The following is a 14,700-nucleotide window of genomic DNA, read 5'->3' as shown; positions in this document are numbered from 1 at the left end:
CTGCCCACTTGCGATTCCCATCAACTGGCATTCAGAGACATACTGCCTCCGACAGTGGGGGGGAAATACAGCCATCCTAGCTATGTTTGCTTGCAGAACTCAGCAGCTGGGGGTGCGATCTCTAACAAAGCTGTCTGTACCAGGAAGCACAAAGCACCTCTTATGTCATCATTGGTTTATTTGTATACCGCTTTTTGGGCAAGCCCCAGCCCCTGAGCAGTGAACAGCATAATACAAAAGAAAATATAACAAAAATTACGGTAAATTCCAAAGTGCAACACAATCCATCAATAAAAATAGAAGGGAAAAAAACCTCAGTCACACCATAAACCACCCTTTATACACTCATGAGTTGCATTTGTGCTATCCCCACCAACACAAAGACACATGTGTTGGCTTGAGAGACAGCAGCTGAAGGCAGAGTCACCGAGGCCATGCTGGGTCCCATCTGGGTGAGAAGCACACAGGACCAGATCTGGGAAAGCCACCATCTCTCAATTGCAATTGTTCGGTTTAGCATCATAGAGTTGGGAGGGGCCTATAAGGCCATCAAGTCCAACCCCCTGCTCCTCGCAGGAATCCAAATTAAAGCATCCCCGACAGGTGGCTGTCCAGCTGCCTCTTGAAGGCCTCCAGTGTTTAAGATGTCCATAGGATGTGAATTCCTATTTTCCTATGAGTGGGGCAGGGCCATTTTTTTTTGCACTTCTGGCTTCAGCTCTCTTGTAACATCTCTCTCTCCATCCATCCCACCCACCCCTAAGTCTCCTTCTGTTCACCACCCCAAGCGGTGCCATGCCTTTCTCTGTGCCTCAAAGCCAAGTCCTCCCCTCCCCTTTACAGGCAGAGACAGATGGGAAACGAAATTGCTGCCCTCAGCTCCTGGGTCAGATTAGTCTCCTTCAGGTCTTCAGGAGGGCTGCTGGGTTCTGCAAAACAGCAACGTGTGTGTAATTCTGATCTGTAACCCTAGAACAGGGTCTGCTAAATATAAAAGGCAAGGGCCGGCCTGGTGAACGTTGAAGCAACAGGCTGTGGCAGCAGGGAGCTTGCCTTCCCCAAAGAGCTGCAAATCATCATCCAAAAGACAAATGCACACACAAATCTGCTCCTGTTCGTTTATTACAACAGCAACAACAACACTTTTTGTCCTTGTGCCCCAAAATGACTTACATAGTAAAAATGAAACAAAGGTGCTAAAATCAGTTGCAGACAGCGATACATAAAAACTAAAATGCTCATCCGACATTGTATTGACAAGGTCTTATCCATCCCAAAGAAGCTGGTATAGCACAGTGGGGAGGGGAGCCTGGCTGGGAGTCCAGAGTCTGTGAGTTCAAATCCCCGCTCGTGTCTCCTGGGTGTCAAGGGCCAGCTAAAGATCACCCCCACAGGGAGTGGCACAGGGGTTATGTGCCCTGCCACCTGTGCAGCCGTGGGCAAGCTAACCCAAGGAGCCCAGTCGCCCCCCAGCTGGCAGTTGTGGACAAGGAAGGGGCTGGCTTGTGCAGCTGTGGCAAGCTGAGCAGGCCCTAGCCAGGGACAATGAGAGATGGAGGGCTGCAACATCTGGAAGGCTGCAGGTTCTTCTGACCTTGATCTCAAGTAGTACTAAATTGCCCCTGAGAAAGAGGGTGAAAAACAAAAGCCTCTTTCACAGAGGAAACTGGATGGCAGATTTGGGCACAACGCTACCATGAATTCATCTCTTGGCTGTCTCTCCCACATGAAGGTTCCAGACTTGGAGAAAAAATTGGCTTATAAATTCTGGTTCTCTCCTAACCCTACCCAGGGAAGCCGGTGATCGAACCTGGGGACCTTTTCCACGTGGAGCAGATGTCCTATCTCTGAGCTACAGCCTTCCCCAAGCAACTCCAGAACCCCTGTTCTCTCTCGAGTGGCTCGGGGCCAAATGCTGAGGCAAAATTAAGAAAGGCAAGGCAGGCATCACCCTCCTGTTCCTGCTCCGCAAAGGTGCTCCTACGCTGCTCTGTAGCCGAGGCATTGCAAGGGGTGAAATATCATCCAGACACTTAGGAAGTTCTTCAAGTGAGTCAACCGGAGAGGAGAACAGCTCAGATGTAAAACGTCACCGGAGACTTCCCCAGCTTGCCCAAGGTGTCAGTTTGCAGCCTTGGAGCAGCATACTCTGCCTTTGTGTCCACAGCCCTTGCTCTTGGAAGGGCTGTCAAATTCTCAAACGCAGCCGAGGGCCACCTCCTGTCAAAATGGTGCTGTCTGTGCCGCTCTTCTCTCTCTCGGCTGTGTAGTTTAGCCTATCTGCTAGCCGCATAGATCAGCATTACAAAGAACTCCACGCATCTCCAGAAAAACACATGGGGGATGGTGTAGTGGTTAGAATGCTGGACCAGGACCTGGGAGACCAAGGCACAAATCCCTGCTCAGCCATGAAGCTCAGTGGATGACCTTGAGCCAGTCACAGTCTCTCAGCCAAACCTGCCTCGCAGGGTTGGGGTGAGGATAAAACGGAGAGGGAGGAGAACCCTGTACACCACCTTGAGCTCCTTGGAGGAAAGGTGGGTTGATACTGCAATTATAAACAAAATAATACATTTCAGACACAGAGAAATGTGCAATTGTGCAAAAGCAACCCACATCTAATACAGGAAGCTCCCCCATTATAATCAGCAATGGGCTGGGCCGCAGCTCCATAACAGAGCATCTGCTTTGCATGCAGGAGGTCCTAGGTTCAACCCCTGGTATCTCCAGGTAGGACTGGGGATGTCCCCTGTCTGAAATCCTGAACAGCCACTGCCAGTCCGTGTAGACAATATCACCTAAATGGACCAATTATCTTACTCAGGATGGGTCAGCTTCCTAAATCATGAAGGAAGGGACATCGCTCAGTGGTAGATCATCTGCCTTGGATACAGAAGGCCCCAGGTGCAGGTAGGGCTGGGAGCGAACCTTGCCTGAAGCCCCAGAGAGCTGCTGCCAGTCTGTGTAGACAATACTGAGTTAAGTGGACCAATAAGTCTGACTCAGTATAAGGCTGCTAAGCTATGTTTCAGTACTATTCAGTGCTAAATTGTAGGACTCTGCTCAATCTCAACCCACAGACTTCCCAGGCAGGACATTGGTAAACATTCAATAGCTAGCTGTGGGTTCGTTTACCCTTCACAGAGCTAAATTCCCAGCACCGTTAACAAACTGGAGTTCCCAGGATTCAGTGGAAGGGGGGGACGTGCTCTAAATAGATGGTGTGTGCTCAGCCTTAGTTTCAATTCCCCCTTCCCTCCATGTGCAAAATGGGAGATAATTAACAATGCTGACTTACCTCACAGGGCTGTTGTGAAGGGTTATCACTAGATCATGCACGTGGAATGCAAAAGCCCTGCACAAATGTTAAGTATCGTTACAATTGATTTATGGAGCTTGCTTCCAAAGGACTTCGCAAAGGCCACTACCTTGAACTGCTTTAAAAGGGGATTGGGCAAATTTGTGGACAATAATGGCTACCAGTTATGATGGCCTCAGAGAACCTCCAGGTTCAGTGGCAGTATACAAGTGAAGATCAATCAGTAGAGAGCAACAACGGGAGTGGATTACTGCTGGCAGATCCTGCTTGTGGGCATGCCAATGACATCTGGTTGGCCTGTCTGGGCAGCAGAACACCAGACTATACTTGGACTCATCTAGGCAGGCTTTTTTAATGTAGTGAGAAGCTCAGGAGCCCCAACAGTATCAAAAAGTGGCTAGCTTTCCCAGAAAACCAGGCAGAAAACAGATTTGTCTATGCTATCTGTTCACTCACATATCAAATAAGTCAATGCCCCATCCCACAAGTTCAACACTCACAGCAGTGCCCTACCAGGAGCTCAGCAAACCTGCAGTACCTTGGACAGGTCTCCAGGTCCTCATACGGACCCTTGTCAGCTGTTGCCTGCACCAAGGGTCCACCTCCAACTGAAGCCTTATATACCTTGGCTGGACAGGTAGGGGAATAAGCCCCGCCTCCCCCTCGAGGAGCTGGCTGGCTGTTAAAGGGCCTTTACCTCATTCTGCAGTAGGCAAGGTTGTGTCCTTCACTCAGGAGGGCCCTGAAGGCTGTGCAGGCAGTTCCCTCCCCAAAGACAGACCCTTGTCATCCTCTGGGTCCGTTGCACATTGCATGGTCTCTGGGACGTTGGTCATGACAGTCATTTGGAGGAAAGGAAGGCAAAGGGTTAGGGGGAGATCTAACAGCAGACCAGGTTAATACATCGGACAGGTGTAGGGGAACCTTTGGCCCTCCAGACGTTGCTGAACGACAACTCCGATCACCCCTGGCCTTTGCCCATGCTCGGTGGGGCTGATGGGAGTTGCAGTTCAGCAACATCTGGAGGGCCAAAGGTCCCCACACACCTGAGCAAGGTTAATCTCAGATGCTGAGGCGGCTGGTGGCTCCATGTCAGTGGGGTAGTGGACTCCACTCCGGGTTTGGGTCCAGACGCCAAGGAGCTGGCCAAGGTGCTGAAGCCTCGGTTTCTGCAACTGTCGTTTACTACTGGCAGAGTTCCAAATGCCCAGCATTCCTGACAAACTCCAGTTCCCAGGATACTTTGAGGGAGCGGGGAAATGTGCTTTAAATGTATGGTGTGCTGCACGCAGCCATGAGGGTCAAAGGTTCCCCAACGCTGCTTTAAGGTGCCATAAGACTTTTTGCAGTTTTAAACACAAAATGAAAGTGAGCCTCTCTGCTCATGTACAGAGTGCCTTTCTCTTCCCTCTCACCCAGTCACACCGCGTTTCTAGGGTCGGTGGAAGGCAGCCCTCTCGACAAAGGTGACGCGGCCCCTTTAAACCCAGGCAGGCCCCGCCCCTCCTCGCGCCTCTCCGCCCCGCCCACACGTATGCGCAGTAGGGACTAGGTGGTGGCCTCGCCGCTCCGACACCGGAAGCGGCTCCGCGGGGGGAGGGGCCCAGGACCTAGCCGGTAGTAGCTGTCGCGGCCGTTGCCCAGGTACCTTCGGGGCGGAGGAGCGGAGCCAGCAGCCGGTGAGTGAGAGGGAATCGGGGCCGGCGCTGCGGGCGGCTTCCCTTTCTCTGCACGAGCGGCAAGTTGAGCCCCGGAACCGTTTGAGGCAGGAGTGCGTGTAGGGGCTCCTGAGCATGTGCAGAGTGCAATTCCTCATTCTGACTGCTCCATTGCAGCTCGCGCACTTACCCGTGGCTGCTGCTGCTGTTATCATTATTATTCCACGCAGCTATCAGGGTGGAGAGTTCACGGGACGTGGCTCCCCCTCCACTCACAACAGCCCCGCAAGGTGGACCTGGCCGGGAGAAGGCGACTGGCCGCCCAAGGTCACGCGGTTCTTACTCGCCCGGCGTTAGAGGTGAACGGAAGGTCCTCGCTGGCACTCGATGCCCCTTTTCCTTGCGGCCCTTTGCGATTCCCAGCCGCGGATGCTGGGAAGCCGCTTTAGGCTGCAATTATCCAGTACACACTTACCTGGGAGAAAGTCCCGTTGAACCCAAGGGAGCTTGCTTCTGAGTAGGCACGTGTTGGATTGCAGCCCTAGATCAGATCGGGGCTTTTTGTCTACATACTGGCTGCTAATTTGCATCGGTTGCTTTTAAAGATGATGTTTTAAAAGATGTTTTATTTTAAAAATGTTTTTAAGATGTTTTGGTTCTGGGATGTTTTAAGGGGCTTTTAGTGTTTTGGCCTTTGCTGCCCTGGGCTCCTGGGAGAAAGGGCGGGATAGAAGTGTTATTATTATTGCTGTTGTTGTTTTGTTATTGTCAACAACAACAATAATGGCTGCTGTTGGTGGGGGGCTTTAGCAGAGAAGGGCAGAGAATTGCTTACACCATTTTAACTTAAGAGTTGCATATATTACGGGGGTGTTGAAGGGTGAGTCACAGCTTGCACATGCTGCTCAAGCACAACTTGCAGCTGGGTAGCTGTGCCAGTCCTTTGCTGCATAAAAATGTAAAGAGAGCCTGGCTGCAGGATCAGGCGAAAGTCCAGGATCCTGTTCCCACAGTGGCCAACTGGATGCCTCTTAAAGACATCCCTGTGGGTGGCCATCGCTCCATCCCATGGCAGCTAATTCTGCAGATTAACTGTGCCCCATGTGAAGGACTTCATTTCTTTTTTGTCCGCCCTGAATCTCCCACCGTTGTTTCTTGGGATGATCTCAGGTTCTAATCAGACAAGAGAGTCTTGTGGCACATTTAAAACTTAATAGATTTATTAGAAGAGCCCAGTTTGTCAGAGCCCGGATGAACTGTTGTTCTCATTTGGCAGATACACTCCCTCGGCCCTGAATTTGCTAGTTCAATCACATACTCTCAGTCAGACCCACCTTACAAGGTTGCTGTGAGGATAAACTTGGGGAACGGGGGAATCATTATGGCATTTTGATCTTTCTGGAGGAAAGCCTGGATACCTGTGCAACTTAAAACAATATTTTTGTCACTTAGGGTGTAGCCGTCCCTTCTGTCTATATTATCTTCACAACAACTTTGTAGGGTGGGTTTGACTAAACCAGGCTCAATGCTAATTTCACTCCTTGCATAAACAGTTGCACATTTTGTAATTCTTTTGTTCTGGTCAATTCTGAGCATTCTTGTTTTCTTTTCTAAACACTGAAGAATCTGCCATAACAGGGAGCCAAATTGTTAGTCCATCTAGACCAGCACTGGATTCTGACTGGCAGCAGCTCTTGACTGGCAGGTCTCAGGCAGGGAGAGGCTTTTGTTTTCCTTTTCAGTTGGAGATGCTTCCAGAGGCTGAATCTGGAATCTTTTGTGCTCTGCCACTCAGCTATGGCCTCACCCTGTTTTTATTTACAGTTTTCATTCCGACCAGCTAGCCAAAAGAACTGTGCTCAAGGTTCTTTTGTCCTTCTGTGCTCTAGCCTCACAATAACCCTGTGATGTAGGTTGGGCGGAGAGCAAACAGCTGCCCTAAGGGCATCTAGTGGCCTTTCTAGCTCAGCAGGGCTTTTTCAATCCAGATCTTTCCAGTCAAAATCCAGCATTAAACCACGCTGGCTCATTTTATTTTTGTTGGCTCAATATTAAGCCATAACCACCACCTTGTCATTTTCCTTTCCAATGCTTATTAGATTGTGGCTGTGTCCATACCATGCATTTAAACTGCATTATTTCCCCGAAAGAGTCCTGGGAACTGTAGTTTGTTCAGGGTGCTGTGGATTGTAGCTCTGTGAGGGGTAAACTACGGTCCCTGGATTCTTTGGGGAGAGTCGTGTGCTTTAAATGTTGTGGCGTGTGAGCAGTCTGTGAGCTGGGCTGTTTGTTTGCGTCGATTGAACAGCCCCCTGGATTGCTTTGGCGCTTTCCTTGTTGCAGTGATTTGTGGCCGCCTTTCTCTTTGGGATCTGAAGAGCGATGGGGAACACAAGCAGCGAACGTGGCGGCGTGGAGCGTCAGGGCAGCCATAAGACGCCTCGGAGAGACGGCGGAGGAACGAAGGATGGAGACAGGCCAAAGATCTTGATGGACAGCCCCGAAGATGCCGACTTGTTCCATGCTGAGGAAATAAAGGTAAGGGGCCTGGGGCGTTGGCTCTTGTGAGCTGGAAAAAGCCAAGCGAACGAGCTCATGCTGCCATTTTGAAGGGTACGAAACTGGCACCATGTACCATTGCAGATCCTTCTGGAAACTTCAGCAGCCATTTTGTTCTCGATTTTCTTTTTTGAGAGGTGAGGAATTGGCTGTTTTTATGCTTCTTGACCTGTATCCTCTGTTAGTCCTACTCAGGGTAGACCTGTTGAAATCCATGAACACGGCTAACTTGGATCCATTAATTTCAGTGACTCTACCGTGCGTAGTTGGAGACACACACACCCCTCATTCCCAGTAGGCCTCTGTGCAACCTAATCCCAGCGCAGCTCCGAAAGAGCTTCATTGGACCACCTACTACCTCCTCCCCCCACACAGGGTAAAGGAGAGGGAGGAAAGAGGTTGGTGTGTCAAGGAAAAGAGTGGTGAGGAGAAAGGAAATGGCTGTGTACCTAGTCCTCATGAAGTACAAGCTGTTGTGTAGATGAAATTTCCTGCAAGTGCACTGGGTTTTTCTCGTGCATCGTACGGTTGCATCCAGAGTTGCTGTTCTGCTCGCCTAATTAAGAGTTTTGTTTGTGCAATGAAACTTCCCTTTCTTCTCCTCCCCCCTTGCAGTCGTCCCCTCCCCCCTGGTGTACCCTCAAAATCTGCTTCAGAGGGTTTGGGAGCACTGTGGGGCGGGGAGAAGAGGCAGGGGAAGTCCCATTGTGCGAGTGGACCCTCGGTTACCCGCTGGTTTGTCGCTTGACCTTAAAACAGAGATTGTGACCTGGATTATTACCCACGCATGGCTGCATATCCTTCCCTGGCAAGGGGAGATTTTTGCCTTTGGAGGTGGGGAAACTGGCAGTCTCCCATCTCCATGGAAAGACGAGAGGCTGCCTGGAAGTCTCTGGGTATCCATTCAGGTCATGGTAAAGAGCCACTGTTCAGGTCAGTCTGGTGTTTCCAGGCTCCCCTCGAGAAAGAAGAGTTCCTGGCCTGGCAGCAAGACATCGAGGTGAACGAGAAGGCGCCCACTCAGGCTCGGCCGACCGTCTTCCGCTGGACCGGAGGTGGCAAAGAGGTTTATTTATCCGGCTCGTTCAACAACTGGAGCAAACTTCCCCTGACACGGAGGTGAGCCTCTTGGCGGCTGGGCCTGGCGTACCAGTTCCAGGGTCACATTTTGAAAGGTTGTTAGTCTCGGTCCTTGTTGTTGCCCTTGCATAATTTATTTATTTATTGCACTTGTATACCGCCCCATAGCCGAAGCTCTCTGGGCGGTTTACGGCAATCAAAAACATTAAAACAAATATACAATTTAAAACACGTATTTTAAAAACAATTTAAAACACAATTTTAACATTTAAAACAAAATAAAAACTATTTAAAACACATAAGAAGCTATGCCTTAGGCCGAGTCAGGCCTTTGAGTCACGTAGCTCAGTGCAGACAGTACTGGGTGAGATGGGCCACTGGACCCGACTCACTAGGAGGCCGTCTTCCTGTTAAGGGAGCAGAAAGGAGCATTATATTTACTGTGAAAGCTTTTATGTCCTCTGCTCCGGAAGATTTTGGTCCCCCTGCGGATGATGGCTGCCATAATGAAAGAATGATGAGAATCTGGGGAGAACTTTCTTGACTTTCTCATTTCATTGCTGGTTTCTAAAGAATTCTGCGTTTAGATCGGGGGGGGTGTCATCCCGAAATTTGTGTCTCCCTCCGCCTCCCAGGGCTCATCCAGTGGCCAAGTGGAGATAGGGAAAAAAAGGAAGATTCAAAAGCTTCAGCGATTCTCTTGCGTCGGCTGAAGCCGTGGAGCTGCTCCATGGGAAACGTGCTGCAGGGAAGGGGCCGGGTTTTATTTTCCTGAAATAAATATAAACGTTTATATTCCCAACTTGCATAAAAAGCATATCCTCACCCTCCCTCAACTCTTGAGTTTGAAGGCGGGACAGCTTCTTGTTGACCGCTCTTCTGATCTTGGGTTGAGAGAAAAGGGGTAACCACTGGCCCGGGGTTGTTAAATCATGATCGCAGGAAGCGGCCTTAGACTGAGTCTGACCGTTGGTCCATCTAGCTCAGAGTTCTCCACACTGACTGGCAGCAGCTCTCCAGGGTTTCAGGCAGGAGTCTCTTTCAGCTTTAACTGGAGGTGCCAGGATTGACCTGGGAGGCCTCCCCCATCCAAGGCAGATGCTCTACCACTGAGCTACGGCCCTTGCTTGAGGGCGGACCCAGGAAAAGGCAATTCTCAGGAATGTGCTTGAAATGTCACTGTTTTGAGATCTTGGCAGTCTGCAGTCTTTGGCAAGGCTCCAAAAAGCTACGTTGGGCATTCCCGATGGGTTGAGCATGGTTCCATGCTGTATCACATTATGGTTTTGAAGCTGATGCTCATTTTCAAAAGCGGGTCGCCCTCTGGGTGTGGACTAGCGGAAGCCTGCAACAAAATGTTGCAGCAGTTCCCTGGCCTCTAACAAAAAAGCAGCCTTGGACAGGACCCTTTAGTGCTGTTTGGGACAGGGTGGAAATGACCACTTCATTGCTATCTATCAGGACTGCGAGGGTGGAGTGTCTGTAGAATGCGAAAGGGGGCGATTGGCCTTCCAGAACCAGCTGGGCAGTTCTTTGGATGCTGGCCTTTGTTTTGTGGCGGACCTGCTTTTTCAGGGGAAAGGATTAATTGTCTCCCTTGCTCTCGTTCACAGCCACAATAACTTCGTAGCAATCCTCGATCTCCCAGAAGGTGAACACCAATACAAGTTCTACGTGGACGGTCAGTGGACACATGATCCTTCAGAGGTACTTTTGTGTTATTGAGCGGTCTTGGAGTGGCCGTGGTGAAGGGCCGGTTCACGCATCTGCCCCTGTACCTTGTTTGATGTCTCTGTGATAGATGACTGGCAGCGGAATGTGTGACCTGCCTGGTGCACTGAAAAGCAGGGTGTTTTAGGTGGGATAATTTGCACCACGAGCAATCAACCTGGACGGTCCATTCACACATGCAAGCCATCCCTTGAGGTTGTACCAGAAAGTCATTTACATGTCTGTGTGAGCCAGTTCTTCTGACAACAGTTGGGACCACTTACTTCCTTCTGTAATGAACAAGTGAGGCATTTGCAATTGGTCACACACTCAGCTGATGGGTTCTCTTTTTTTTAATCCTCTTACATCCTTGCCATGAGAGAGCAGGTCCTGAGTCTAGTTTTTCAGGGTCTTATCAGGGATGAGGAAGCTGTGGCCCTCCAGATGTTGCTGAACTACAGCTCTCATCATCGCTGACTGGGGCTGATGGGGAGCTGGAGACCAGCAACATCTGGAGGGCCACAGATGTTCCCCACCCCTAGCCTAGATAATAAACCTTAAAACCTCGCAAAAGCTAAGGGGCGAAGCCCGTTCTGGAGATTAAGAATTTCACAGTGAGCAAAGCAGCGTTGGCCTACATTCCGTACTACAGGCTGGCCATCGTTTTTTTCCCCAGCCCGTCGTGACCAGCCAGCTGGGGACCGTCAACAACATTATTCAGGTGAAGAAAACAGACTTTGAAGTATTTGATGCTTTAATGGTGGACTCCCAAAAGTGCTCTGATGGTTCTGGTAAGTATCTGCTACGGGCTGAGGAGGAGGAAGTTCTCTTGCTCCCATGCTTTTCCGCATTGCCTGTGCTCCAGCTTTTTGCAGAACTGACATCATCAAATGCTAGTCGCCTTCTGATGGTGGTGGTGGTCTACACACATGTAGTTGACATTAGAGGGGTTTCTTCCTCCAGATGTGTTGAGAACGTCAGTAGCCACATGGATAGGGTTGCTTCAGCAGACACTGCATACTTTCAAATTGCTTTTGATAAAGTCCCTCACCAAAGACTCCTGAGTAAGTTTAGCAGTCATGAGATAAGAGAACAAGTCCCACTATAGATCACAGAACAGGAATAAAAATGGACTTACTGTTCTGGATGATAAGAACAAAGAGGTATTTCAAGGAGCTCCAAAAAGATCTCTCTTAAACTGGGTGAATGGGCAGTAAGATGGCAAATGCAGCTCACTGTAATTGAGTGCCGTTCATCGTAAAGCGCAAAAAATATATTTATTTGAATAAAAGCCTTTTAGGAATCAAACCCACTGCTGAAATGGGAAATTTTAAGTGCTTCCTTCCCTAACGAGATCACGGTTAACCACCACATCCCTCCCCTCCTCTCCCCTGGCAGAGCTGTCTAGTTCACCCCCTGGACCCTACCACCAGGACCCCTACATCTGCAAGCCAGAAGAGCGCTTCAAGTCTCCCCCGATCCTCCCTCCGCATCTGCTGCAGGTTATCCTCAACAAAGACACTGGGATTTCGGTGAGTAGAGAGATCGAGGGGTGCACACCAGGTCCCATCAGATTTGCTGGGTAAGCTGGCGTGTCCTTGTCTCCTTTGGGAAGAAGTGTGGGTTAGAAGCCAAATAAATAAAATCAGGACCACTGTCATAATACAGCCTGTCTCTGCACACGCAAATGTTCAGACTTGCTCCCTTCCCTCTTCCTCTGGCGGCAGCAGGTTTTTTAGGTGGGATTCTCCCCTTGAAAACAGAGGTGGCACAGTCCCGTGAGAGCCTGGAAAGATTCTTGGATGCAAACCTGCAAGCGTACCCACGTTCTTAAAGCAGCCCGCTTAGGGTTGCATCTCAGAAGCTCCAGGAATGGAAATCTTTGTCCTTGGAAACAATCGATGCTGGAAAAGCTGCAGCTGTGTTGATCCCGGATGGCGCTTTTGGTCTTGCCTTTAAAGTCCTAAATCAGGGTTTAGGGAACCTCAGCCTCATGGGCCAGTTGCAGCCCCCCAGGCATACCTGTCTGGCCCTCAGGATTCTCCTGAGGCCACACCCTCTCCTCAGGCTGCACCTCTCCCCCCAAATTTACACCCCTTAGAGCATGCTCCGTGCCTTCCTCCAGAGATTTTGCCTGGCTGGAATGCGGCCTTGGTGATAATGCCCCTCGCCTGTCTGGATGGAAGAGTGTGTGTGTGTGTATATAAACCTGTGACTTTTTTTATGGCTGGAATGTCGCATTGTGTCACTCTTATCTTCAGCCTCCACCCAGGGCATGCGGCCCCTGGAAGATTCCTCACAGAGGAATGTGGCCCTTGGGCTGAAAAGAGTTCCCCACCCCGTCCTAAATCATTGTTCTTGGTCCTCCTCCTCCTCTTCAGTGTGATCCGGCCCTGCTTCCAGAGCCTAACCACGTCATGTTGAATCACCTCTATGCGCTCTCCATCAAGGTAAGCTCGGGAGGGAGAGAGCGGCTCAGTCTTGCCGCTTTGCCTCTACTCCGGTGGTTCGAGTCTTCTGATTCTGTTTCCCCTCCCGCCTTCCCTAGGACGGGGTGATGGTGCTCAGTGCCACCCACCGTTACAAGAAGAAATACGTGACTACCTTGCTGTATAAGCCCATATGAAAGAGGAGCTGGGCGGCCCGGGCGGATGGAGCCGCAGCAGAGGGAACAAAGGGAGAGTGCGCCCTTTCAAGCAGTAGCAGACCCGCTGTCAAAAGCATACTTTTTTTTTTTTAAGAAGAGCCCAAATCTGTTGAACGCTGGCCTTGCTCGCTCTCCCTCCTGCTGTGAATATTCTTTCGCCGCACAAGGATGTATGTAATCTGGTTCTGCCAATCAAGGGTGTGAGCTTTTGAGGGGTTGCCCTGTAGTCCTCCCCTCCTACCTGCGGGGGAGGGGAAGAGAGGGGGAATGAGGACACCGAAGCTGCAGAGGACATTTAGTTTGTGGCATTATAATAAAATAAATCCTTGAAATGGTCACCTAGCACGGCTATTCCAGTCTACTGCTGGATGGAGGTGGCCGTTAAATCCTTCAAGCCCCCCCCCAAGCATCTTTGCTTTTCTCATACAGCAATAGGTGGGAGAGAGGGTCACTTTTCTCCTCTAGCAACCTTGCCACGGCCCCAAAGAGTTATTTTGTTTTATTTTGGTTCTTTTCCTCCCTGCGCTAGTTGCCTTTCGTAATCCAGACCCTCACCAGGTTTGAGACTGCTGGCAAAGGCAACCAGCTTCAGTGGCTTTCAGCAGAACGTGCTTGTGCGTCCAGTATTATTGTGCGTCCAGTAGCCTGCTTTCAGTCGACTAGCTGGCCTGATGGATTTAGGGTCTTGAGCAAAACTGTCCAGGTGCAGGATGTGACAATTGAGCTAGAAGCATCTGAAGCTGCTGAGAAGCTCAGAGACCCAGCCGGCCGGGCCCTACAAGCCTTGGCTCCTGCTGCTGTTACACCTGTTGGGATAGCTGGGCAAGAATTGTGGCCCCACCTCTTTCCTAAAGGTTAGACTCCTGAGCAATAGTGCTGCCCTTCTCCAGAGTAGAGATGTGAAGGCCCAGAGAGAGAGATATTGGGGTGGGGATTTCCACCGAAGGCACTCAACATCTGGGCTGGGGGGATCAGGATGCTTCTCTGAAATAGCTGTGGCCTTCCCTGGCAGCAGTGTTGGGAAGGGGGCTGATCAAGGGACTGCCCCTGTCATGAGTCTGCTTGCCCCCCTCCTGCCAGTTAAAGTGTCAGCACCCTGAGGTGCATACACTCCTAAGCCTGTTGAAGAGCCAGCTTGTGCCTTCTTAGCCGAGGGAGACTGTGTGGCTTTTGCCTCTTTCTCTGGCTCCTTACATTTTTTGAGGCCTTTGGGCAGTTCTGCTCCTTTTTGGGCAGCTGAAACGGATGTACGGCTACTACATACACCCTCTAGGATGCAGGAGGCGGCTGACCTGTGGTCTTCCAGATGTTAACGGACTACGGTGTCCCTGGCTCACTGGCCATACCAGGCGGGCCTGCTGGGAGCCACAAGTTCCCTGTCCCTGTTCTAGAGTGCGGTTTGGAACAGTATTTCTTGTCCACTCTTCTGCCTTGGGTTTGCTGTTGTATTGTTGGTTCTCTTTGGGAAATCAGTTTCTTTTTAAATAAAATCAGTATTTGGAAATAATGTTTCTTTTGCACCTGCTTCCCTCAAAAGGTATTCAAAGTAGCATCTTTCCCTACAGTTACTGTTTCACACATATTAAAGCTACGATTGTAGCCCGTATCAGCTGTGCCTTACTGCACTGCAGGAGAGAAACTGGCCTTTGGGGGATAATCAAGGGGTACGTGGCCAGGTTTACAAAGTGCTGGAGGCCAGCAAAAGGATTGTGTTGTAGTAGGGCTAA

General features: G+C 50.3%; 1 protein-coding gene across 1 annotated transcript; it reads left to right on the top strand.

The window, feature by feature from the left end:
* Positions 1 to 4,867: 4,867 nt before the first annotated feature.
* PRKAB1 (protein kinase AMP-activated non-catalytic subunit beta 1) lies at positions 4,868 to 14,480 on the top strand. Its single transcript, XM_061602313.1, has 8 exons — positions 4,868 to 4,998; positions 7,321 to 7,515; positions 8,489 to 8,655; positions 10,230 to 10,323; positions 11,003 to 11,117; positions 11,725 to 11,858; positions 12,708 to 12,776; positions 12,875 to 14,480. The coding sequence occupies exons 2-8, from the start codon at positions 7,360 to 7,362 to the stop codon at positions 12,950 to 12,952; spliced, it is 813 nt and encodes a 270-aa protein (XP_061458297.1). The 5' UTR covers positions 4,868 to 4,998; positions 7,321 to 7,359; the 3' UTR covers positions 12,953 to 14,480.
* Positions 14,481 to 14,700: the final 220 nt, after the last annotated feature.

The sequence above is a fragment of the Rhineura floridana genome, chromosome 19 (genome assembly GCF_030035675.1).
Source record: "Rhineura floridana isolate rRhiFlo1 chromosome 19, rRhiFlo1.hap2, whole genome shotgun sequence".
In the NCBI taxonomy this organism is placed as follows: Eukaryota; Metazoa; Chordata; class Lepidosauria; order Squamata; family Rhineuridae; genus Rhineura; species Rhineura floridana.
This window is presented reverse-complemented; position numbering and strand designations above follow the sequence as displayed.

Coding starts and splice junctions, on each gene's coding strand:
- PRKAB1 (XM_061602313.1), top strand. CDS start 7,360: ATGGGGAACACAAGCAGCGAACGTGGCGGCGTGGAGCGTCAGGGCAGC. Junction 10,324..11,002: donor GGACACATGATCCTTCAGAG/GTACTTTTGTGT, acceptor TTTTTTCCCCAG/CCCGTCGTGACCAGCCAGCT. Junction 12,777..12,874: donor TCTATGCGCTCTCCATCAAG/GTAAGCTCGGGA, acceptor CGCCTTCCCTAG/GACGGGGTGATGGTGCTCAG.